Source organism: Neltuma alba, unplaced genomic scaffold (genome assembly GCF_004799145.2).
Source record: "Neltuma alba isolate B1F8T4 unplaced genomic scaffold, ASM479914v2 tig00011022_pilon, whole genome shotgun sequence".
Classification (NCBI taxonomy): domain Eukaryota; kingdom Viridiplantae; phylum Streptophyta; class Magnoliopsida; order Fabales; family Fabaceae; genus Neltuma; species Neltuma alba.
This window is the reverse complement of record NW_021635775.1, coordinates 167453-194502: the sequence shown is the minus strand read 5'-3', so window position 1 is coordinate 194502 and position 27050 is coordinate 167453. Positions and strand designations below refer to the sequence as shown.

Sequence of the window (27050 nt, the reverse complement as noted above, 5' to 3'; positions counted from 1 at the left end):
TCTATTTATATAATACTAACATTACCTTTTAAATGCTTAAGCCAGAGATACACAAATCCCCATATAATGTTATATCTTTTCTTTTCTATTAGCCAACCATCTTTCTGTCTATATCTCATGACAGATTTGTATATAAGATCTTCATTTGATCAATTGATATCATCACTAAAATTATTATCAATAATTTTATTCCTTTATGGGTCTCTTTTCTTTTATGATATAACATATCGAGATCTCTTTGTTTCTTCCAAACACTTAAACCTCCCTTGATATTAGGGGGACATACGAACCAACTAGAAACAAGTATACGATGGAATGAGACCCCAAGAGAACATGCCTCTTATAAGCCCAAACACAAGAAACCGATTGAATGATCGAGGTAGGATTTTAAGAGAATCTATCTCTTATAACCTTAGCCATCAAGACACCACAAGGTCGATCACTCTCTTGCTACTGTCAAAGTATTCTCACAAGAATATGAGGATGCAAGCAAAGCTCACACAAAGAGAAATATAATTATCATGTTATTAATTATTCAAATCATTCCCTTATAGGCAACTATAGAACACTTTAGAATCATAATCCTAGGACATAAATGCTAAGATAATGCCTCATTGATGATTATTTGACTATGGGAGGCATCATTTATTATATAAAGAGAAAATGAAATTACTTAAATTTCAAGAACAAGTTTGCTATCTAAAAAATAGGAAACTAAATCAAAACAAAGCTTCTGGAACAATCATTAACCAAAAAGCCTTATTCAAAGTAAATGAATATGGAAACTTCCTAAAAATGAAATTAAATCTTAATTAATGTATAAGGACACCTTCTAGATGCTTCTTGAATGTTTTGGATGTCACTTATGTTCCTTGTCCATGTCACTGCTTGTCATATGGTTTTTTAAGTGAATTTTTTAATCAGGACTCCATCTGGGCCTTGTACATCATCTTAGATTCTTGTTGGGCTCATTGATCATGCCATGGTGGCTTTAGAAGTGGCCTATCACATGTCACTTCAAGCTTTGTATTTGTAATTGTCCATATCACTATCCAAATAATGATCCATGTCCTTCTCCATGTAAGCATTTTAAAGCTATAAATTCTTTGAACACTTTGAAGGACTGGTTGGGCCAAGAAAGGATAGTGCGAATAGTTATGGAATGGGCTCAAATCAGGGTCTATTTAATACAAATAGTGAGCCTTCTAATGATATGGATTTTGATGAATTCTCTAGCCCATTAAAGTCCGGAGATAAGTAGTAGGCTAGCCTAGTTGTTGAACAGACCTCGTATAAAAGTCATAGATCTCATGTTACTATAAAAAAATAGTGCTAACTACTTGAATGAAGCAAGCCTAAGCATAAGGTTCTGGCATAGAGTTGCTAACCAGTTATGTAAGAAAGTTTTATTTCAAGATAATACTTCAGCCAATGTCCAGCAAGTAAGGAAACCCTATATCATGGGGTTACCAGAGGATAGTAAGGAGGTTGCTATTCAAAAATCTCAATTACTTAGAGTTTCTTTGACTCATATTTCTTATTAGTCTTGAAGCTTGAACGTGTTAATCTTAAAAGGGGCTTAGAGAAAGTTGAGCATGAGGTGTTGCATATAACTAAAAAGCAAAGAAGAGAAGAATCTGAGTCTATTGATGTGCAAGTAGATTCTAATACTGAGTTTTCTTTCTTGAAAGGTAGGAGTGAGGATTTGGATAATAAGAAGAGGAAACAAAAACATAGAAGAGGAGCTAGTAATGCTACTTCTGGGCTGATTAATGTTCCTATGAAAGAAGTACATATTAGTAGAAATGGTGGAAGAGATACTGCAAATAGAGATGAGTTTGTCTTTGCTGCGAGAGGGCTTGGTGGCCAGCCTCAAATGGCCACTAGGTTGCCATGAGTCTCTTAAGTTAGAACTGTCAAGGGATGGGGTCTCCCTTGATAAGCTAGAATTTAAGGTTTCTGGGTGAAAAATTTAGACCCCTTTTAGTTTTTCTTATGGAAACTAGAGAAAATTTGATTAAAGCAGAGCAATATAGAAGTTGGTTACACTTTTAAAACAAATTTTATGTTGAACTTGAAGGTACTAGTGGTGCTTTGACCCTTTGGTGGCATCATAATATTCATATTGACATACTTATGGTTGAGAAGAACTTTATTCATCTGTGAATCATTTCTGGTCTAGAGCCAATGGAAAGATATATCACTCTTGTTTATAGGCTCCCAAAGCAAGGTTATCAAACTCACGAGTTTAAGTAAACTAGTGAGGGGAATGTAAACTTGGAATCATAAACTCGGATCGTAAACTCGTAAGAGTTTACCTTTTATTAAAAGATACCTATTAAAAACATAGCTAAATAATTCAAATGTAAAAAATAAATAATAATTTAGTCTAACTATACTTTAAATCTAAATTATTGAAATTAAAGCCATTAGTATTCATAGTTCATCATGCCCAACATAGAAATATATATATGAAATTATATTAATCTGAAGTCACTAAATAAAATCAAATTCAAAAACAATAATTATAAATTCAAGAAAAATCATCAAATGTTGGATTGCCATCATCTTCATTGTCTTTAGATTCTTGGCCTTTACCATTGTAATCTCCATTTGCCTACCCATATCATTATTATCAATATCATTATAATTTTCCCTAATGTTATCAACATTCAAATCAGCATTCAGGTCAACATCAAATATTGGATTGATAATGTTCTCATTAATCTCATGATGTTGAGGAATCTCATCATCTTCTTCCTCCACACCCTCTTCGTCTATTCTTCCTTCAATAATCCATTCATTATCAGAATAAATATCACCAAAGTCATAATTGGAAGCTCTATTATTTTGCTTCCTTGTTAGCTTTAAATTGCAAATGAAAAATGCCAAGTCATTCATCTTCTTTTGATGCAATTAGTTTCTCTTTTTGGTATGAATCTAAACAAAATAGAAAAATACTTATTATTATACTAACCTTCAAGCAAAATTATGTTGAAAGTTTTACAAAAAAAAACTGTCTTAACATCTCAAAAGCACTCCAATTACGTTCACAACCAGAAGAGCTGCAACATAAGCTAAGAATGCGAATTGCAATTCTTTTAAGTTTTGGGCATTCATCTCCATAAGAATCTCACAATTCTACTGGAGTCAGTTTTTTCTTAATGCTTGTGCAGTTTCACGCCTGAACATACCTTTTTTATGATTAAAGTTAGGCAATTGATACTCAATTTTGTTAAGTTCATCTTTATCCTCTACCATTCTTGAGAAGCAATCATATAATCCTTGTTTGACCATATAATTTGGTTTAAAATCAGTGTCATAATGGAGATGAGGATTAAGATAGTATGCTACTGCATGCAAAGGCCTATGCAGTTGAGCTTCCCACCTCTTATCAATTATATTCCATATAAGCTCATAACTATAACAATCAATAAATAGAAAGAGTCATTGAACAAAAACGGCAGAAGTAATCAAGATATTAAAAAAAATTACATTAATAAAATTAAACACAATTTAATTTAATACTTCTTTTTAACATTATTAAAATTTTGTTTGATCTTTTCCTTTGCACTTTCCATTACCTCATATATGAATCCCTTCTTCTAAATCCACTAAGCGAAGAACTTTAACAAGAGGAGTAGCAGCTTTCAGACATGTTACAACATTTTTCCACAAATTATTGTCAATAGAACTTCGTGCCACTTCCTTTCCATCTTGAGTGGATGAATATTTGCTATTCTTCCACTCTTGAGAATTAAACAAATTTATTAGTGGTACTCTATGTAAAACCCTTAACCTCAAAACATTATAACTCATCACAAAATCACTACTATGGTAGAAAAGAAAATCTGTTAAATGAACTACCATAGTAAGAAGAAATTTGCATAATTTTGAATTAACATGTAAACTCTGTTCCAACTCAAAGTCCGTTGCATGCAACTAAAATCATTCATTCACATCTACTGGGCCTCCGAGCCTCCGGCCCGGGTAACAACAGACATCACATCAGCCCATCTAAATGATTCCCAACAAAATAATCCAGAGTTTCATAAGACACTAGCAATGGCCTCGGGCCACCCAAAATAAGGAGATACATTCTCTCCAGTTACAACAAGGCCGGGTAATCAAATATTTCAAAAAGCAGTCCTAAATGTGGCAATATATACTAGCCATACATATACAAAGGCTAGAGGCCTAAAGCTAACCAAGCTCAAGCCTTTGTGTCTCTTCCCAATGGCCACGCCCGGAACCTTCACCTGAAAACATTGTAAACCACGGGGTAAGACAAACGTTCCAGTAACCAACCTTTTCAATTCAAGGTACTACTAAATAGGTGCTCGTGAGGTGTCAAGTGGGACAGTTCACAAGTGATATATATATATTGATAGCCACTACAAGTCATGCAAGTGCAATGATGCAATTTCCATCAACTATATCCCTCACTTTGGGGGATTTTCAGAAGCCGAACCCGGCCTATCCCTCACTATGGGGGACGTAAGGAGCCTAAAAAGGCCTATCCCTCACCCTGGAGGACGTAGGGAGCCAAAAGGCCTATCCCTCACTATGGGGGACGTACTGAGCCAACCATCATGCATTAATGGAGGCCTTACCACGTGGTAGTAACTATCAAAAACTCTCACCAATTCCCAATTCATGCATCATGCTCAAACCATAATCAAATAGTAATTGAACATTTTATAATTAACTTCATTCAGTGGCATATTCAAGATTTCATTCATCATCAATCGAAACCCCACAAAATGGTTTTCCTTTTTATACACAACATACACTTTGAACATAATTACTACTTGGAGCACAAAACATAAATCTACTCACAATACCACAGAAGCAAGTACTAAGGATTGGAAAGTGGTTACCTCTTGCCTGAGCAAGGAATAACAAACCAACAATGTGGCCCCGTGCACCACCAAGACTCACAACCGGTCTACACAAGCACACAAACACACAACCACCATGTATTAGCTTTCAAACTAATAATGTGGCCAAAACAACACTTAGGGACACAAAATTCCTAGCTTCAACCAAAACTCTACCAAACTCAAAGGGTATAACCATCCAAACAACACTCTAAAGTCATAAAAGTCCATTAAAACATTAAATCTCCTTCCAAGCATCAATTAGAGTTCAAACCTCAAGGACCCACTATAGGAACTCTACACCCAAATATCCTATTTGAACAATTGAGGTTCCAACAACAAATCTAAACCGATTAAACATCCAATTTAACCCTCCTTAACATAACCCAAATCACAAAACTCAGAATCAACCTCTATATTGTCATCCTCAATCACAAACCTCCCATTTCCATAAACCCTAGCTTCAAAACTCAAGATTCTTTAAATCCAAGAAAACTACACCAATTAAATACTTAAACTAACCCAAAACAATCAATTAAACTCAAAACAATCGGTCAAAAACCTTAATTCTATCACAACTTAGAAAATCTTAGGGTTCCACCAAAAATCCTCAGAAATTCCAAGAAAGAAAGTAGATTAGAGGTTAAAATCACTTACTTGAGGTAATGGATCCTTAGAAATGTCTTTCCCAAGCCTCAACACTGAAACCCTAGCAGAGCTCCTCTCTCCTCCTTCAGATTTTCTAATTTCGCACACTGAACCCCTCTCGCGACTATATAGATTCGGGACCTTTCGCCGCGGCGAACTAATCCCGAGAGGGATTACTTGCCTGAAAACCTGACTTCGCCGCGGTGAAAGCTTCCCGAGAGGAAACTCTCGCTAGCCCAGAAAACATTCGCCGCGACATAACCCTACCTTCGCTGCGGCGAAACCTTCCCGAAAGGATACTCTCCCCTGGAACTCCCGGTGCACCGCGGCGAAGTTTTACTCCGCGCGGTGAACATACACTGAGAGGGATATGTTCACCTATTCCTCCAACATACCTCAAATCCAACCCAACCACCAAGATCAATATTAAATCGCTAATCTATCCTTAAAATCAACTAAAAGAGGCTATTAAAACCCGATAAAACTCAGGATGTTACACTCTATGCTCATTAAGACATGACAAAGTCAAATATGCAATGACAAATCGAGTTGCGGCAGACCTGACTAAGTCCCTTCCATTTGTGTATTTTCTCAAAAGGTTGATGAGAATCGATCTTATATAAATGTATGTAGTGATTTTTCTACCCCTGCTAATGTTTTCTTTGTGCAACACAGTTTCTTTTTCAAAATCCCCCAATATTAAGTTAATACAATGGGCTGCACATGAAGTCTAATACAAATGTTTCCTTTTTTCCATCGACTTTTGCCCAGCTGCTTTACAATTTGCAGCATTGTTGGTTACTATTTGAACCACATTTTGCTCTCCTATTTTATCCACAACTTCATCAAGCATCTCAAATACTTTGTCAGTAGTCTTAGATATTTTAGAAGTATCTAATGAATACAAAAATATTGTCTCTTTAAGACTATTTACTAAAACATTGCAAATTGAGCACCTTTTTCTATCAGTCCACCCATCAAACATTATGGAACAACTTGTTGTTCTCCATTTACTCTTAAAGTGATCAAGCATGGTTTACGTGTTTTTCACTGAGATTTAAGTATTTCTCCCTAATCTCATTATAAGAAGGAGGCTTAAATCCTTGACCAAATCTTCCTATAACTTCACACATCTTTATAAACTCAGAATTTTTTATACAATTAAAAGGAATGGCACTTGTATAAAAAAACCGAGCTACTTGCTGACAAGCTTCTTCCCTTAAGTCTTTCTTAAACATCTAATTAATGGTTGATTGGGAGTTGCTTGCCCCTTTGCTATTATTTTTTGAATTTATCAAGAAATTCATGAGTACTTTTTCTAAATTTTGAGATTCAACTTGTGCTTTAGTGTCTTGATCTTCTTCTTCACTAACATCAATCTATTGTATTTTCCTTTTAGACGAGGCACATTTGGCTTCACAAATATATTGTAGTATTGCAATTTTTACTTCTTCAGGAACATTAACACAAGCCTTAGCATCTAGTTTAGTGCATGCTAGATGATGTTTAAATCTATAAATACCTCCATTAACAATTTTTTCACAATAGTTACACTTTACTTTTTTGCTATTCCCATCAACATCCATTCCATGTTTCCATCCTATGTCAGATCTATTACCTGGATAGTTTTTTCTTGCAGCAATAACTTTTTTCCTAGTATTTTCTCCTGTGCTTGAAGACATCTTCAATTTAATATATTACCTACTTCATAATTAGTCAAAATAAATTACAAGATTAAAAAATAAACTAAAGATCAGATAACCATCAAATTAACAATAAAGTGAAATTTTTTATATAAAGTAAATAGCATAAAATGAAACCAAATTTGTTTGTTTGATATGAGCTTATTTTTGTTAAATGTTAAATGAAACAATTAGAAAGAATGATAAAATATTAGTAGAATGAATGATAAAGTAGTATTAAAAATTAACCCATTCAACTCCTAATATTTTAACAAAGACCATTTTGTTTGTTAAAACACATATACAATGCATGAAAAAAAAATCATGGAAAGCTGGACAAAAAGTCCAAAATACTGACCCAATTTTGAAGTCAATACAGTTTCTTGCTTTGCTTTACTTCACGGTTTCCCACACTTGGACGCTCCTATTCAAAAGAAGATCAAGTTGCTACAAACTTTCAGCCGCACCAAACAAGCAAACGCAAGCTTTCACACAAAAGGCTATTAAATAATAATATAAAGCATATGTCAGGGTAGTCGACAAGTACCAGACGCAAGCTATGTTTTCCTTCTATTACATATTATAATATATATTATTTTAACAGATAAGTACCATGTCCAGCTGTGTTTTCCTTCTATGATATTATTTTAATGGAAACAAGCGTACATGATAGCTTAATAGTTACATGCCTACGCAGTACACACATGAGTACATGACACATCTATTATATTTTAAAACTCACTTCTTAGGGGCCCTCTTCACTCTCTTCTTCTTCTCGTGCTTCTTTCTTCCTCATCCTGTGTCGTCTTACTTTGAAACCAGATACCAGTAGCAGCAAGCAGAGGCGCAAAGGTATGAGGAAAGAAAGAAAGGTGCGAACTTGGGAAAGAAAGATGGTGGCGGTAGCGGCACAGGATTACAAGCTTAAAATAGGGCAAGTTATATGAGTATTCTTTTTTTCTTGTTAACATAATATAATTTTTTTAGCTTGTATTTTACTGTTTTAGTCTTTTATTAACCAGATCTACTTGACTCGCTTAACTCGGTCTTAAAACAACGAGTTTAATGAGTTTGATCGAGTCAAAATCGAGTTTGATTGAGTTTATGTAGGTAACAAGTTTGCAAGTGAGTTAACTCGATTTTCTTAGCTAAAAACCTGAACTCGGTGAATTCGACGAGTTGACTCGCTAGTTTGACAACATTGCCCCAAAGAGCAAGATTGTGGAGGTTAGTGGAATAGATTGAAAAATCTCTGCCCAGGGGATAATAACCTATGGCTTTGCTATAGGGACTTCAATGAAACTTTTGTACAGTTTTTAGAAAGAAGTTGGGAGGATGCAAAATCTGAATTATTTTAATGCTTATCAAAATTTTATGTCTACTTGTCAAATGGTAGACTTGGGTTTCAAAAGGATGAACCTTACTTGGTCAAACAACTGGCTGGAGTAGAATAATATAAGGGAGTGTATAGACAGAGTAATTTGCAGTAGGAATTAGATCTGACTACTTGCTTCTCTTCCTTAATACTTGTTATAGTGGGATTAAAGGGAATATAGTGTTTAGATTTGAAATGAATTAGTTAGACTACCATTGTTATGATGCTTTTATTGATGCCAACTGGTTGATAGTTGTCACATCCAGAAATTTTATATCTAAGAATAAGGGAATCCCCAGACATTTAAGGACCAGAATAATGGGAAAAAAATGAAATTTTAGAAAAATATGTTAGAAATTCTCAAAATTTAACAAATAATTATGAAAGGTAGAGAAAAGGTCCTTGGACAGTATTCTAGACTCAAAAGTTGAAATTATGATGGAAGGCAATAATTATTAAATTTTTAGTAATTATTGGATATTGACTAATTAGGAAAAATTGGTCAAAAATTAATTATGAAAAATATTTTTAAGCCTTAGAAAATTAAGAAAAAATAAGGATAAAGTGTCTTGGGAATTATAAGACATTGTAGAGGTAGTTTTATTCCCAAAATATCCCTAAATAATCTTTAAGGGATTAAAGTCCGATTATGCTAATTAGGGTTTTATTTGAAAAAATTCCAAATAAATACTTATGAGGCTAGATAAATCCCAAAAAAATTCATGAAACTTCTATGGGATTAATAAGAGGTTATGAAATAATCAAAAAGGTTTTAATGAGCTCAGAGACCTGAAAAAGTAACTCTCAAGTAAGAAAACTAATATAGTAAGAAAATTAGTTTTCTTTTCTATTAAGGATATAAATTCATCATGAGAGCAAAGGAAGCCTCTTTAGGAAGGTAGAATTGATAAAAAAAATGTTAAGAATATGAGAAAAATTTATTTAAAAGCTCAGATCACTGATATAGAAAAAGACGAAACTATTTTAGTATAAAAACGATGCTAAAAAGAGTGAAAAGTGCACACCTTTTTACTTGGCTCTCATTGTGCCACTTGTCAAGTTAGGAATGGAGAGGATTTTGACTTCTAAAGTTCATTTTATTTGGGATTAAATAAAGGAAAGAGAAAATGCAAGAAGAAAGCTCAGCTTGACACATCATCATTGTAATTCCTTTGAACTTGGATGGCATTTATTTAACTCAAGGCTTATAAATAGATCTCTTCCCCTCTCTCAAGACACCATTTTCTGCTACCTAAGGGAACCTCTTGCAAAATATTTTCTTGAAGTGTAATCAAGGAGAACCTTGAGGATTTGGCCATACAAGGTTGTATTCAAGGTTAGTTTGATATTCTACCTCGTGTATTGATTAGTTTTCTTGAGTTTTATGATTGAAATTGGTGGTTTATCCTTGGCTTGGGTGCTGGCCAAATTGTGTTAGATTTAGGGGAGAAAGAATATGATATTAATCCTAGGTTAAATGCATGGATTACTAGTTTTTTCAAGTGGTATTACATTATTTGGGAATGAAATTCATGTTAAAGAACCTATAGGTATGTTTTGGCCAAATAGTGATTTTTCCCTAGGATGAGATTTTGCATGTTTTGATGCTTCCATTGGCTTTAAAATGAAGTTTTGTGTAGGTAATCCTAAGCCATAAGCATTGGAATGCATTAAAGTGAAATTAGATGTTGAAGGGCCTTAATCACTACTTCTCAGCCAAAGCAAGTTCAATAGGTAAGAGATGTGTTTTCAAAATTACAAGCTCATATTTGGATTCTACATAAAAAATTATGTAGGATTGATCTAATGGGATAATTTTTAGATTGTTGAAAATCAATTCCAAAAACTCAAGAACAAAGGGGTTAAGGGTTTCTTGAATTCCAAGTCATGTTTGTATGGCATAGTTGTGATGTGTGATTGCCTCTTTTTAAATGTGATTTTAGGCTTTAACAATTGTGGAAGAGAGGGCCAAGATCAAGAGGCAAGGAAAGCATTGGAAGAATGGTAGCAAGATTTAATTAACTTTAATGTTAATTGTTGCATTGACTGCTATGCAATTTCATATGCTATTATGTGGTTAAACTAAATGATGTATGATGATGATGATTGTGTAGTTGTACTCCTTGCTTCAAGTGCCTTGACTCTTACATGTTAGAGTGCTACATGAATAAGGTTAAGTAGTTCCTTATTAATTGTAAAAGGTTGGAATGCTTGTAATAGATGCATGCTTGTAATAGTTGATTTTCTCTTGCTACTAGGATTTCTTTGAAATCTCATTCCTTCCAAATGTAACTCTTTTCCATAGGGGTTGAATCATCAAGGAGAAGGAGTAATTGGATAAAGCTTATGTTATATGCATGTTGAATTATGGTCTCATTTTTTGTAATTGTATTGAAGTTTATGATACTGCAACTCTGTTAAGGCAATGAGTTTGTGACTTTGTTTTGAATATGTTATCTTCCTTAGATGATTATGATATTTTGTATGATTAAATTACACTTCATGAGCTTCAAATTGATAGGTAGCACGTTTTAAATGGATGTGTGTACAAATTTTTAGTGATTTTCCAAAGTTAAGTTTAAAAATCTGGAAAACAGTTTTTACCAATTAGAACAGTAGTAACTTCCATAAAAATCTAGCACTGATCGTTAATGAATTGTTTTATGAGATTATTTTTCTTGAAAGAGCATTCAAACAGCTTTTTGTAGAACCTAGAAGCACTCTGCTTTGATTTTTCTAGATTTAGTTATGAATTTTTAAAGTTGGACAGAAAATCTGGATTTACTAAGTGAACAGTGTTGTTCTGAAACTAGCGCCCAAGTTACGAAATTTTGAGTTTAAGGCCATCCAAAATGGCTTTAATTGGACCTTCGTTCAACAAATTAGTGAAGTACACACTATATATCTCTCTTTGCATTGTCCTATGTTATTCCCTTATGGAGAAGATGGGTACAGGATTGTTGTTGATCATAGAGAAGAAACCCTTGCCTACACTAAGAAGAAGAAAAAGCTTAGCATGAGGGAATATTTCACATATAAATTTGGTTAGGGATAATGAAATATCAACATTCCTCCATGTGAGATGGTTATTCCAACAATTTGTTGTTGATGGATATACTATGATTGAGTCTCAAAGGTTGCTTTGGGTCAGGACTCACCAAAGAGAACTACGAGTTGATCTATACCAAGGATTATCTGATGTATTAACAAGTGGAGAGAGAGATGTTGTATCAATAGGAAGATGTATAATACTTCCTTCTTCTTTCACAGGAGGAGCCCGTTACATGATAATAAATTACCAAGATGCAATAGCTATTTGTAGATGGGCAGATACCCTGACCTCTTCATAACATTCACTTGAAATTACAAGATTTTATTCCAAATATGGATTGCATGCATCTGATAGACCAGATATTTTATGTAGAGTCTTCAAAATGAAGCTTCAATCATTAATGAGAACCACTTAGAGAAGGAAGACTTTTGGTTCGGTTCGGGCAGGTAGAATTTAATGCTTACTTTCTTATTTTTCTACATGTCTATTATATTGTAATTTGTACTTTATGCCTATTAATGTTATTCTAACATCATCATTATCATGCCAAAGGTTTATACAATTGAGTTTCAGAAGAGAAGATTACCACTTGCTCATAAATTGTTATTCATTAATCCAAAGGATAAGCCCAAACATCCTGAAGATATTGACAAAATCATTTCTGCTAAAATCCCTGATAAGGAGTTGTCGTCACAATTATATGACTTGGTGAAGAAATTCATGGTCCATGGTCCTTGTGGCTCTAACAATCCTAGATCACCTTATATAAAAGACAACAAATGTGGTAAGTACTTCTCAAAAAGGTTCAATGATGATGCAACAGTTAATGCTGAAAGCTATCCTACCTATCGTAGAAGAGATAATGGCAGGACAGTTGAAATCAAGTTTGTCACTTTGGATAATTGCTATGTTATTCCACTCAATCCTTTGCTTCTGCAAATGTTCCAAGCTCACATCAATATTGAGAAAGCAATCAGTCATATGTAATTAAGTACTTATTCAAGTATATCAGTAAAGACAATGACAGAGTAGCTGCAGGATTATTTGACAAAGATGACGATCCCATATTTGATGAGATACAACAGTACTATAATTATAGATATATCTCATCATGTGAAGCATCGTGGAGAATATTTGGATTTAACATACACAATAGATATCTATCTGGTGAAAGTTTAAGTTTTCATTTACCTAATCAACAAAGTGTAATATATAGCAATTCTGATGATGTTGCTGATATACTTAACAAACAAAGAGTGAGTGAATCACATTTCCTAGCTTAGATGAAGATTAATGTGGAAGATAGTTTTGCTAGGACTCTAACTTAAACTGAATTCTCTAATCATTATGTATACAAAAGAAATAAAAGGGAATGAGAAAAAGGAAGAGAGGTTTTTTAATTAGTCACATTTGTCATGCCTCACCAACATCTAGAGAGTTTTATTACTTGCAGGTGCTGCTAACAAAAGTAAAAGGATCACGTTCTTTTGATGAGATTAAAACAGTAGATGGTTTCTATATGCATAATTTAGGGAAGTATGCTTTGGTATGGGTTTGTTAGATGATGATGAAGAGTACATTTATACAATAAAAGAGGCATCATCATGGGCATCTGGTTAATCCCTTCATTAAATGTTTGTTAGTATGCTGTTGTGTTGTTGTTTAAGCAACCCTGAAGATGTATGGAGAGAGACATCATCATTATTGTCTGAAGACTTATTATACATTCCACGAAATGATCCCAACTTCTCAAGTAAATCTTTAATGCTTAGTATACTTTTACCAATAATATTTCCATTGTTAATATATGTTTCTTTCCTAATAATTAGTTAAATGTCAATGTATTAATTAACTAACGTTTGTTTTACATGCAGGTATTTCTATCCCATTAGAAGAAAAGGAACAAGGAGTATTAACAGAAATTGACAAGTTGCTACAGGGGAATGGTAAAAGCCTTGTAGATTTTCCTTTTATGCCAAGTCTAAGCTGCATGGAATCTCTTGATGTCCCAACCAACTTATGTTATAGGAGTTGAATTATGATCGAAATGCTCTTTGTGTCGAAGCAAATAGACTATTACAATAATTGAATAAAGAGCAACTACATGTATTTAACCATGTCATGTTAGTGTTGGAGCATTATGCAGGTGGTTTTTTCTTCATCTACAGTTATAGTGGTACTAGTAAAACATTTCTATGAAATGCTCTGACGTCTTCATTACGTTCTAATAGAGAGATTGTTTTTACAGTTGCCTCAAGTAAAATAATAGCAATGTTATTATCTTCTAGACGTATAACTCATTTAAGGTTTGCATTCCAATTCATGTTCATGAGCATTCCATGTGTTCTATCAAGCAGAACTCTCTACTCTCTAAACTTATTAAAAAGACCAAGCTTATTATATGGGATGAAGCTCCAATGGTCCAACGCTATTGCATAGAAGCTTTTGACAGAACGTTAAAAGATATAATGCATTATTCAGCTCCATTCAATAGGAAATGTATTGTTATGGGTGGTAATTTTTGGCAAATCCTTCCTATTATCCCGAAAGCTACAAGAGCATCAATTGTTAATGGATGCATTACCTCATTAGAATTAAGGCAATATTGCAAAGTTTTCCAAGTAACAAGAAACATGAGATTGAGTTCAGAATCAATACCTGAAGGTTGCTTAAGGTTAGAGAGGTTTTCACAATGGCCGTTAGATGTAGACGATGGTTGTTTAGGTGAATCAAATGATGGAATTGCAGAGATTGAAATTCCTCAGGAGCTATTGATAAGAATATATCATGATCCAATTCAAGCAATTGCTTCTTCTACTTATCCTAATCTGTTCAAAAATCTACACAAGAATGATTACTTCATTGACAGAGCCATACTAGCACCAACAATTGACCATGTCCATCAAGTGAATGACAACATGTGCTTATTGTTACCAGGAGAAGCGTTTGAGTTCCTTAGTTGTAACACAGTATGGAAATCAATAGCAAACATTGATAGCTTTGACAATTTGTACACAATAGAATTCCTTAATGCAATTACTTGCTCCGAGTTACCACTATACAAGCTAATCTTGAAAGTTGGGGCACTAATTATACTATTGAGGAACATAGACCAAGCTTCAAGCCTTTACAATAGAACACAAATGTGTATCTCCAAATTAGGAAAGAATATCATTGAGGCCATTATATTGAATGGTTCACACCCAAACCAAAAGGTATTACTTCATAGGATGGACATGAATCTTTCTAAGAGTAGTGGCCATTTCGTATGAAGCGTAGGCAATTCCCTATCACTTTATCATTTGCCATGACAATAAACAAAAGTCAAGGGTAGTCGTTAAGAAGTGTTGGATTATACTAAACGAAGCCAGTTTTTTCACATGGCCAGCTGTATGTTGCGCTATCATGAGTTAAATCAATAGATGGGTTGAAGATTATTGTTGATGAAGGTGGCAACAAAATGAAAACCACAACAACTAATGTTGTGTACAAGGAGATATTGCAAAATGTACTTAAATGATGATGCATAAATTGAGAATATGATTGTTAGGTGTAACCATTTAGATGTTCTCCAAACATAATAGATCTAATAAAATTATGTATATTGTATGTCATGTTATGTTAAAGACTTTGACAGAATATTTGCATATTTATATTAGATGTCACATTATGCTTGTGTTATGTTATGATCCCCATGCAACGCACGGGGTATCTAGTACTAGTTATAATTTAGACAGATGGCAATTATAGCAATAACCTAGGTTATTGATGACATTATGTTTTTGTATCAAATATTAGGTTGCATGGAAGAAAAAAGGTATTAGTCATCATATGGCTTAATGGAAAACAAAAGCATCACATTACTTCAAGTAAACACAATACATGGCAAGGGGATTAAGGGAAATAAATGGGAAAAATAACAGTAAAGCATAAAAATAATGACTTGGAATTTAAAGAGTACAACATAAAGATAGGATCAAAATAACAACAACATGAACTCCATCTTAAACATCTTGTCCCAACACCAAACAACTTGTAATGACTAAACTTTCTCTTGCTTGATAACTTTGACAATATGTTCTCTACAACTACTACTTGGTTAACTAAATCTATGGTTTTCCTTAAAATGATCTTCCTTGTGCTTTTTTTATATGCAATAGTCTTAGAACTAGTAGAATTCACCAAAGTTATGTTTTCATCAACATTAGTCTGAGTAGGTGTAGCATTATTGACAAAACTATCACTTATACCTTGAGGTGTAACCTCTCTGTCATTAGGTTGGGTCATAACCTGCATAAAATAACAGAAAAAGACAATAGAAATCAGACAGGCCTAATCAATTAGTACTAATACTCATACTGATTACAAATCATATGTTAATAGTTTTAACCTCAGTAGCTACACTCCCATGTCCTTCGATGTTCTATAATAAGAATCATATCATTAACTCATGAAATTGTTGAGAGTGCTTAGTATTAAATTATGAGAATAATTTAATAAATTAGGCACACCTCAGTAGACCCTTGTATGAATTGTTTCATGAGGTCTTCACAATTGGTAAGGAAAAAAAAAGGTAACTACTTAAAAATGAATATGAGAAGATAATCATACAGAAAAATGAACATGTCAATATATAGTGATTTTTGTGGTAATAAAATTAAGTGCATCAGAATTATTTATACCTAAGATTATAATCCAAATAGAAGGGCACATCATTATAACTTATTATATTAAATTTTAAACAAAACACGCATATCAAATAGATACTTAGACTATGATCTTTGCATTGTCAAATCATAATGGATAAAGCCCTACTATCCCTACTTTTATACTACCCACAACGATTAGATGTGCACTTTCAACAAAGCCAACTTTGCAACCTGCCATGTAGTTTCTAAGATGGATAGATAAAATACTAAGAGTGTTACTTGTATTAAATGAATATGAAATTCTTAAATACATTGTCAATAATCCCATATACATTTAACAATGTAACCATTTCCCCCCATATTGACCTAGTATAAAAGTCCTTAAATCAAAGCCTCAACCACCTTTATCCATTACACACCACTTTAAAAACAGTGAACAAAATGATGACTACTATAGAGGAGATAAGTCTGATTCAAGTCAGGGAACTATTGGAAGAATGGAGATCTTATGGTGTGGACTATACGTGGATCTACTGTGAACCACTCATTATGTGCATCATAACTGCTACATCATCTATGTCCCTATATTATTTCACTCTTGAAAAGGAGGAAACACAAGTAGGATCATCCAGTTGGTATAACTTCCATTATATACCTCTATACTACATATATGGCTACATACATGATCAAGGTTTTAACTATCAAAACTTGGATATAGCAAATAGGTATAACTATATAGACTACAATTCGTACTTAGAATTCCTCACATGTTTTATGCCTTACGTGATTGTCATGTTCCCTATGGTATTCACTCAACCACTCACCATTCATGATTTATGGTCTCATGCTTCCATGAATGTGTTCCCAGTCTGGGCAAGACGAAGAAGACAGCCCACATACACTATCTACAAATCAGTTTCAAGACCAAATTCTATCAACACAAAAAAAAATAGATACCAACATAGAGGATAGAACTCCACATCACTTTGACCTTAACCTACTATGTTCTAAGACGTAGGCACAAAATAAATCATGAAGACTTCCATTTCACATTATGTGCATATCTATTAAGATTAATTCTTGTTATGTTATGAGCTAGTTGCCTATGTTTGCTCAGCTTTCTTTTCATGTCTTAGCATTCTGTTGAAGGTTGTGTCTTTATGTTTACCTGTGAATTATATGGATCTACAGGACTAGCCATGAGATTCATTGTTATCATTATGTCTATTAGAATTAAGTATTTGCGTGTTTAGGATCTAAAATCCTCTATTTCATCAAATTTTATGTAACTTTCTATGTATTATATTTAAGGTGACATTTATGTGTTTAATCTTGAGCCATTAGCATTTAATCGCTTTCTTTAATATAATGTATGTGCTTTATGAAATATGAGTTGCTGTATTGTTCAACAGATATAGCTTCTTCCATAATATACTGGCTCCTTAGACTTTCATAATAAGCCATGGATTTAACTCTGCCAATCCGTGATATAAACAACTAATAAAAATAAAGCAATCAAATCATGAAAGTATAACTATTAGTATAAGGTATAAATAAAAATTTGAACATATGAGTTTGTCAGTTAATGGAACAAATAGTTAAATGCAACTTCAAAATGCTATCATGAAACTTGGCTATGACAAGTGGTGTGCCCAGAATTTTCAAATCATTCATCATTAAATATATAGTGAAGATTTTTTATGGTCTTTCACATAAAACTTTCAAAATTTTGATATTAAATTTTTGATAGTGACATTTTAATGAACACGCTCTAGAGTTACACATAAAACAAAAGTTATTGTACTCACTCCATACCATACCAGTATATAGCTACTTCTTGAGGCAAGATTCACCATTCAAAAATAACAGGAAAGACTCTAGATGTGCCTAAATGAAAAGTACTATTCTGAGAGGGTTTATACTTAGGGCAAGTGCTGAACATGCATAAGGAACTAAAAGGTTTTGTCATGTGGACTTGCTGTACCTTGATGGACTTCATGGATGGAGAGGAACCTAGATTAAAAATTTTACAAATGCTCAAACTATCTTGAGGAAAACTCATTGCCCTAATCTAATACCCTTAATTAGAATACCATTTAACCAAATTTTATTTCTATATAGGATGGTTGTAGTTATTTTAAGTGGCATGACAACGAGATAGATGACAAACATAAATCACTAATTAACAACCTAGTAGATAATAGAGACCAGCTATTCCTAGAGAAGGTTCATCTTTGAGGAGAAGTGGAGAAATTAAAGGCCATCAACAAAGAAAACATAAGATATGAAGAACAGGAGGAGATCAAAAAAATGAAATCAGAAATTTGATGAATAGAAATGTCAATCAGATCTTTGATTATATGTTTCTTTGCATCATGGCTACTGATCTACATCATATTCTATATGTAGGAAAATTAGGGGTTCAAAGCGACGAAGCTTACTCAATCATAGTTGTAGATGGCAATGGGCTCACGAACAGTTGGAATTACAATCTCATTAAGGTTTTGATTGTATCAGATAATTTTTCCCTTAGTTTCTCTTTTAAATTTTAGAAAGTATTAAAATATCTCTGCCATCACATGAAATCTCTCGATCTTGCAATGTTTCGGGCCTTCTTTAAAATACTAATGAATATGAGCACATTTTGTAATTAAGCATTATTCTTCACCGACAAAGGCCCATCATCAATTCATACTAAGATACTAGTACTACTAAGTTCAACATGCCATTTAGACAGGAATGCAAGGTCGTCATTTATATCAACATATTTCCAAATCATAGAAACTTTTGACTTAAGGGTTACAAATTGAAAAAACTTACACATATTACATAATATGACAATTTAATGACATGTATGATCTAAGTGAGAATAACAGAATATAAGTGTTTCTAATCGATGAAAAAATTAATGACTTCGTGAAGTCTACATGTCAAAAAAAACAAGAAGAAGAAGCATAATAACCAAAACGAGACACAACAAAAAAACTGCATTGTCATAGGCAGTCACATATACAACAGGAGCCATGTATGAGCTTCTCTAAGTGTGCAAATAATAACTGGCTGTAGCTCACTTCATTTCATGCTCTTCATTTCCTGGAATGAAAGCAATTTGACTCTGCTTTCTAAACACACATTTCGTGTGAGCAGCTATTCTTCTCTCATTGTCTTGTCTTCCTCAGCCTTAAAAGAAGCATGAAATGCTATTTTGCTTAGATAAAAGAAATTAGCACCGCAAGAATTTTAATCCGCCAAAGGATCCCGCAAGATATTGGTAGTTAGAGAAAGACAGAATTTTGGTGGTACCTGATTTTGTAAGGGGAATCAGATTATGATAAAGATGAACATGAATGAGACGAGTAGATAAAACTGATGGCAGAAGAAGTGTATCTAAGAGTGATTGAATGTAATGACACTCCAAACCTCTAGATTGTATAACAGGACCTTCAATTACCGACACACCCATCTTCTATCTTCCAATCTTTCCAAATGCGAAATGTAAAATGTTTGGAGGAACAGGAGGGATAAGCCACTTATGAGATGAAATGATTCGTGATGACTTATAAATATCCATGAAATAGGCGTGTAAATGGTGTGCTATAGATTTGAATTTGAAATTCAAAACTAGTGCTTTCAAGATGAGCTATCATAAGCATTGTATAGCAACAACAAAGCCCCGAGAATGGTTTACGGCTCAAACAAATCCATATAAATTTATTGAAATATTTTATTGGAGCCGATACACTATTGTGAATAGTGAAATGTGTCTAAAGGTGTGATTGAGCCGTGCAATTGGGCGGCTTGTAGGGAAACATTATTAATAGATAAGTTGATTATATAGATTAAAGAAACCAAATTGTAATTTGGTATATTTTAGGATTTTTATTTGTCATTTTTCTAATAAAACATTATTAAATTTTGATTGTCCATAGCCGGGGGGACGACGTTGTCCCTGCCATTAAAAAAAAAAAAAAACCGAATAGCGAAGAAACGGACAGCATTCCCTGCGCTTTTCCTCCCTGGGGGCTGCTTGCCTGCGTTGGTTGAGAGTGCAAAATCCACGAATCGAGATAGCGACGTCTGAACTTATTTCGCCAATCATCCACTCCTTTCCCATTCTCTGGATCTCTTCGATCTGCATTGTTTGGGTAGGGGATCACCATACTCTGCAGTCACCTCTGATCTTCGCTTCTTCGTACATCTCTCTCTTTGATTCCCAGTTCCTTCCACATTCTTATCTTTATTTGTTTTTGTTTGCTTCGTAACACGTTTGTGAGTCTTTGGTGTTGAATAGACCTTTTATTGTGACAATTCTTTACATGCTTCTCATAATATTTCAACTCGTTCAAGTGAAGAGGGAGCTTCGAGATTCTGGGGCTAATTAGTAATTTTTTCCCTTAACTTGTTATCCGAGTGTTCTTTAATTATTATTTCTTTCTGAAGCTTTTAGATTTGTACAAATCCCAGCACTTGTTAGTCTTTGGCTTACGAAATTTTCTTGCCAAAACTGAGTTGAAACTGAAAGACCACAGTGTCTTTATGCTGTTCTTTAAGCTTCCAATTAGAAAAAGAAAAAGAAGAGTTTTTATTTTCCTAGCTTTATGCTGACATTTTCTGTGCGCTGATGAGCAATGGGGCTAGTTACATTGCTTGCCTCTAATGTGTCCAAGTACCAAAATGTTATTTCTCTACTGGATTCTGGTTATGGCCAGATCTCAACGTTTACGTTCTTGGATTTTCTCATTGTTATGCGAATGTTAGGAATTTCGTCCAACACTTTGCATCATTTGAGCATCATTGCATTTGCATTCTGAAAAGAAAATTTCCCTGGGATTTAGAAAGCATGTGTGATTAAATGTTTGAAATTTGACTTCTCGTTGTATTTCCCTTTTGATGTATGTTCACACGGCTGATGACATCCCACCATACTAGAATTAAGATTGTGCAGCGCAACTGAAATGTGTTCTTTTTTGTGAAGCATGTTTTTCATGTGAAATGATTCATCATTGACAATAAGAGAGATTAAATTGTCTAATAACTGTTCATCGGTTTCCTGACATTCTGATTGGCAAGGTATTGATAGATTATTTCCCCTTTTTGGATTTTGTCAGAATCTTTGGAAGACACTGAGAAGGAAGGAAGGAGTGGAAAGCATAGGGTGTCATACATGGCGTCTGAAAGGGAATACTTTGACCTCTCAGGACCCTTACATCTAACATCTGTTGACTGGTATGACCAGTTGAAAAAATCCCCTGCGTTATAAATTTATCTTCTTTTTTTTTTTCCCCCCCAGACTTAGTTTATGTTGTCACACCACCGTTGTGTGATCTCTGACACTTGTCTGTAACCTTGAAAGTCAATAGTTTTGTGCACTCTAGTGTAGCATTGTGTGTCAAAACTCATGTCATTTGCTTAGCATTCTGGTTACATCTTTTTTTCGCTTCTTTTTTTTTTTTTTTTTTAAAAAAGAACTACTTCTCCCCACATCTTCCGGCATCCCATAAAGTATTCAACATAAACTTGGTACATCTGAGTTATTCTTTTTGGACATATAACTTCAGTATTGAATATTTTAGCTGACCAAGTCACCAAGTTTGTTTGCTTTGAAGGGAGGGTAATTTTGCTCCCCTCGTTTAGTTCAAAGTATTGTAGAGGTGGGTCCTCCCCTCCCCTCCCCTCCCCTCCCTTCCCTTCCCTTCCCTTCCCCTCCCCTCTCTTTATAAAAATTCATTTATGAGGATATGCTTTGATTAGTTTTATAATGGTATTGCCAATGATACTGAACAATTTGCTTCTTTATCCAGGGACGATGCCAATAATCGCATGACTGTTGCTGCTAGCTTGGTCCAAGGTGTTTACATCCTAGAAAGGGATCGACAAGAAAGACGGGAAGGTCCCAATGCTCTTGCACCTCCTTGGTGGGATTTCTTCAACTTTAAGTTATTACGTCCACTCATAGATGATGTTGATTCTTCTATCTTTGGTGCGATCTATGAGTTCAAGCCTCAGTCATCCCAGAGTAATGACCTTTTACACAGAAGAATCCCTCGTTATGTGATTGCCTTTCGAGGTACCATAACCAAGACAGACTCCGTTTCTCGTGACATCGAGTTGGATATGCACATAGTTCGAAATGGACTTCATCAGACCTCTCGTGCAGAGATAGCTATCCAAGCTGTTCGTAACATGGTTGCGTCTGCCAATGATTCAAATATCTGGTTGTCTGGTCACTCTCTGGGATCAGCCATGGCGATGCTTTGTGGGAAAACAATGGCCAAAACGGGCAAGTTGCTTGAATCTTTTCTTTTCAATCCACCATACGTTGCTGCTCCAATTGAGAGGATTAAGGATAAGAAACTGAAACATGGGATTCGATTTGCTGGCAGTGTGATAACAGCTGGACTTACCATTGCTATGAAAGTTAAGCAGCCGAGGAATTTGACTTTTGATTCATTTGCTGCTTTGTCTTCCTGGGTCCCATGTTTATTTGTGAATCCTTCTGATCACATTTGCTCAGAGTACGTTGGATATTTTGAGCACAGAAGAAGAATGCAAGAGATTGGAGCTGGTGGCATTGAAAGGTTAGCATCTCAAAACTCACTCACTGGTTTGCTGATGAGTGCATCTGGAAACGAATCATCTGAACCATTGCACCTAATTCCTTCAGCTAATTTGACTCTTAATGTAACTCCTTCACGGGATTTCAAAGAAGCTCATGGTATTCATCAGTGGTGGCAACCCGATTTGCACCTGGAATCCAAGTTCTACAAATACTAGTTCTTGTAGGGTTATGGTAAATATGATGGCTGAAGGTATTGATGAGATTTGTCCTTGAATATGGGTATTGTATAGAATAGTGGTTGCTTTTTGTTCTGTAACACCGTTTATGGTTTATGTAGCACTGCAAGGATTATAATAATACTTTCGTTGTCACAAAAAGGAAAAGGTTAAGAAAGGCGAGAAGAATCAACATGTTCCTAGTTGTCCATCCCAGATGAATTTAATAATGGTAACTGGTATTAGCGTAATACCCCTTTTTCTTCTTTTCTTTAAACGAAAGTCATGGATAATATTATATACTAATTATATGTACACACACACAGCCCCAAGGCGAATACATTCTTAAAGCATAACCGAAACTTGCAAGAAAACTTACCAGCAGTGACTAAAGTGAGATGCTATTGTCATGATGAGCAGCAATCATCTCTGCTCTTTTGACTGACTCGTTAGGTTAAATTTATATTTTATAATTACAAGTTGAATTGTTATATTTTTTTTAAAGCATTAATATTAATATAATGTTTAGTTCTTATAGTTTGCTCTTATTTTAGTTTTAGTTCTTATAGGTTCAAATTATAGATATAAGTCTCTTATTTTTTTTCGTTTAAAAACGTTAGTTCCTGTATTTTAAAAAAAGTTTGAATCATTTTGTTCTTGAAAAACCAAAATGAATAATTTGAAAATTATAAAGATCAAAATCAAAATAAAGATAAATTATAAGAACCTGATATTGTATTAACGTTTTTTTAACTCCATCCTTCCTAATATTTTGCTTTTTTCTTGATAAAAGACAGAAATAAAATCGATGTTACGTACTGCGTAAAAGCAGGAGTATAGTGTTAATGGTAAGAAAAAGTATTTCAACCATTGATTGAAGACCAAATTAATTTTCAGAAAAAGGTGTTCATATCTTGTGGATTAAGAAAGGGTCATTTTCCATTCATTCGGAAAGGGCGGTGATGGCTGTCGCTTCCATGAGTCCCTACCTTTTAAGACGTGGCCACCCCACAAGTAACCACATCATACTTAATAAATAAACAAATTACCTTTCAATAGTAATCCTTCTATGGTAGTTGTCCTTCCTTTTGATTTCATATCCGCCAGTAACGAGACAAATTAGTCTCTTTAGAGGGCCTCCTCTTTCCCCATCTTTTTCTTCCCTTTCTTTCTTTCCGGCACATATTATTATATCTGTGATTTTGGGAGAACATAGACAAGCAACTACAGTATCAAGTTACCCCACGCTTTTTATGTATAAAAGTTACAGGACTAATTTATAAAAATTAATTAAGTTAATTATTTATATATAAAAATATGCGTTACTTTTATAAAATACACCTTTAATTATTTGTGATAAAAACGATTTCATATAGTTGTTTTTATATTTGTAATTAATAGAAACTAGAAATAATTTTTAAAATTATAAGTGTGAGAGCTAAAATAGATTAAGCACAAAAGGTGCTACTCCTCTTATCCTAAATAGAAAACCTAATTAACTCATTTAACTGTATTAAAAATGTTAATTAAACTAGTTAATATCATATAAATTTTTTTTCAAAATATCCTAATCATCTTTCTTAATTTTCTTCATCCCTTCTTTCTTGATTATTGCTCAAAGAATATTAATAAAATTAATTTTAAAAAATTGGTAAATATGTAAAATAAATTTTACATATAAACTAACTCACGTCTACGGAGGCGCACTTTTTTTTTTGAATTGAAAGTGGATTACGGAGGCGCACTTTACTTCTTGACGTCACCACCACAATTTCCCAATTTTTATAATTTGAATAAATATTTAGTAAGTTCCTTTAAATTATCATTATCCCCATGATCTTCGCCCTAGTCGCTCAAGAAATCAGTTCCTGCCTACTGCAAAATGTTACTTAGTCAAATGCATCATGAAGCATGGCATCCAGCTTTGCTTATGTGACAATTAAGCTCATCAATGGAAAAGCAAAAGCTCCCTCGTTCCCACCACACCCCACAAAATCCCTTTTTCTTTTCCCTAAAGCCTTCTTTTTCCATGGAACCAAACAAGCTAAGCTAAAGAACATGATTAAGGGTTGAACCAGAATTACAACTTTCCAGTAATTCAGAGGAAGAACAAGCGAAGAAGAAATCACAAAATGTAACATTCAAGGGGACAATCAAAATCCATTTTTACAATTTCATGCCCATCTGAGTATACAATCACAACCCAATTCATAAAACCAAAAAGAGAGAAGAAAAATTACACAATACTGCGATGACTAGCAATTAATAACTACACTTGCATAGATTAGAGGCAAATCAGAAGAAAAGGGAAAAGAATTAGCAGTGAAGACCCAAAACAGAGCCATCGCTCACGCCAATGGCGACTCTGCATCCTGCCTTGGCCATCACGCGATGGCTGAACAAGTACAGCACCTTGACCCGACCCGCCATCATCATCTTGGACTCTATCTCCATGGTGGACCCAACCCTTACTTCATTGAACCCATCGGCAGAGGAAGAGGAGGGGGTGAACAAGGGAAAAGACTGAACGGAGAAAGTGGCGGCCATGTGTTTGGTAGTTCCGGCGTCGATATGGCCGGCGGGGATGAACATGAAGCCGACCTGGTTGCCGGAGTAGATAAGCTGAAGAGAGCTATCGTAATGAGAGAAGAGGGCTCTGTTGGGGTTTCTGACGGAAGCGTTCTGGGAGAAGGTGAAACTGACGGAGCCGTTAGAGACGGAGAAGGACGGAAGCCGGACGGCGCTGATGGAGATCTTGGGGTCTTGAGGCTTGAACACTGTGAAGTAAACGACGAGGATGACGATGAGAAGGAAAATCAAGAAGACGGTGGCGACGAGACAGGAGGCGAGATTGGCGCGAGCCGAGGAGGAAGAGGAAGAAGATGGCCTCTCTCTCCTGTAAGGCTTGGCCATAGCAGAAAGAGGAAAGTGGAGATGGATAGGCGATTTTGGACAAATAATTAAACAATTGGGACTCGGAAGTTGGGGTTCCTTTGTGATTCAAAGAGCATTTTTGCTCCCATTCTCATCTTTCCTCACTCTAGTCAGGTACCAAAACTGATATTTAATGCCGGTCCCACCAGCTTCTTTCGATTTCTACTGCTACTGCTATTATTATTACGGGCTGTATGTTTGTGCTTTTGCTGCCATTGATTTGCAAGGACTCTAAGTGCTGCCGATAGAAAAAAAGAAGGGAAAATCACTAACAGGTCCCACAGGAGGTAATTTATTACTCTAAGGTCTCATAAAATGTCAAAATCACTGACAGGTCCCAAGGGACCTCAGAGTAATATTTTCGTTTTGTAAAATGACATTACTGCCCCTCATATTCCAGATTCACATTTGCTCTGTCATTACGATTTACAACCTCAGCAGCAACTATTAACAACCTAATGAGAGGGCGTTAACAACCCTAGCAGTATCCGTTAACAACTTACTTTATAGAATTATATAACCTCTGCATAAGAGTAAATTATAACCAAATAATATAATACAACAACTTTAACACTAAAATGGGAAGCTTTTTGATATCATTAAGAATTTTAACTAGATCCAATAGGATTATAGTAATATTTTAATGCGAATATCCATTTACAATCTCAACAGCGATTATTAACAACCGAATGAGAGGGCATTAACAACCTAAGCAGTAGCCGTTAACAACTTACTTTATAGAATTATATAACCTCTGCATAAAAGTAAATTATAAGCAAATAGTATAATACAACAACTTTAACACTAAAATGGGAAGCTTTTTGATATTATTAAGAATTTTAACTAAATCCAATAGAATTATAGTAATATTTTAATGCGAATATCCATTTACAATCTCAACAGCGATTATTAACAACCGAATGAGAGGGCATTAACAACCTAAGCAGTAGCTGTTAACAACTTATTTTATAGAATTATATAACCTCCGCGTAAAAGTAAATTATAACCAAATAGTATAATACAACAACTTTAACACTAAAATGGGAAGCTTTTTGA

General features: G+C 34.4%; 2 protein-coding genes across 3 annotated transcripts; one reads left to right on the top strand and one right to left on the bottom strand.

Annotated features, from left to right (window-relative positions):
* Positions 1 to 20318: 20318 nt before the first annotated feature.
* Positions 20319 to 23263, top strand: LOC114760801 (GDSL esterase/lipase At4g10955-like). Of its 2 annotated transcripts, none has more exons than XM_028950089.1 (3): positions 20319 to 20431; positions 21395 to 21512; positions 22088 to 23263. In XM_028950089.1, exons 2-3 carry the CDS (start codon positions 21451 to 21453, stop codon positions 23058 to 23060), a joined length of 1035 nt encoding a protein of 344 aa, XP_028805922.1. In that variant the 5' UTR covers positions 20319 to 20431; positions 21395 to 21450; the 3' UTR covers positions 23061 to 23263. The 2 variants fall into 2 exon arrangements, with proteins under 2 accessions (XP_028805922.1, XP_028805921.1); XM_028950088.1 differs by having other exon boundaries at positions 20319 to 20478.
* Positions 23264 to 25175: 1912 nt separating this feature from the next.
* LOC114760803 (uncharacterized) lies at positions 25176 to 26107 on the bottom strand. The gene has a single exon (XM_028950090.1). It carries the CDS (start codon positions 25971 to 25973, stop codon positions 25377 to 25379), a length of 597 nt encoding a protein of 198 aa, XP_028805923.1. The 5' UTR covers positions 25974 to 26107; the 3' UTR covers positions 25176 to 25376.
* Between the last annotated feature and the right edge of the window lie 943 nt (positions 26108 to 27050).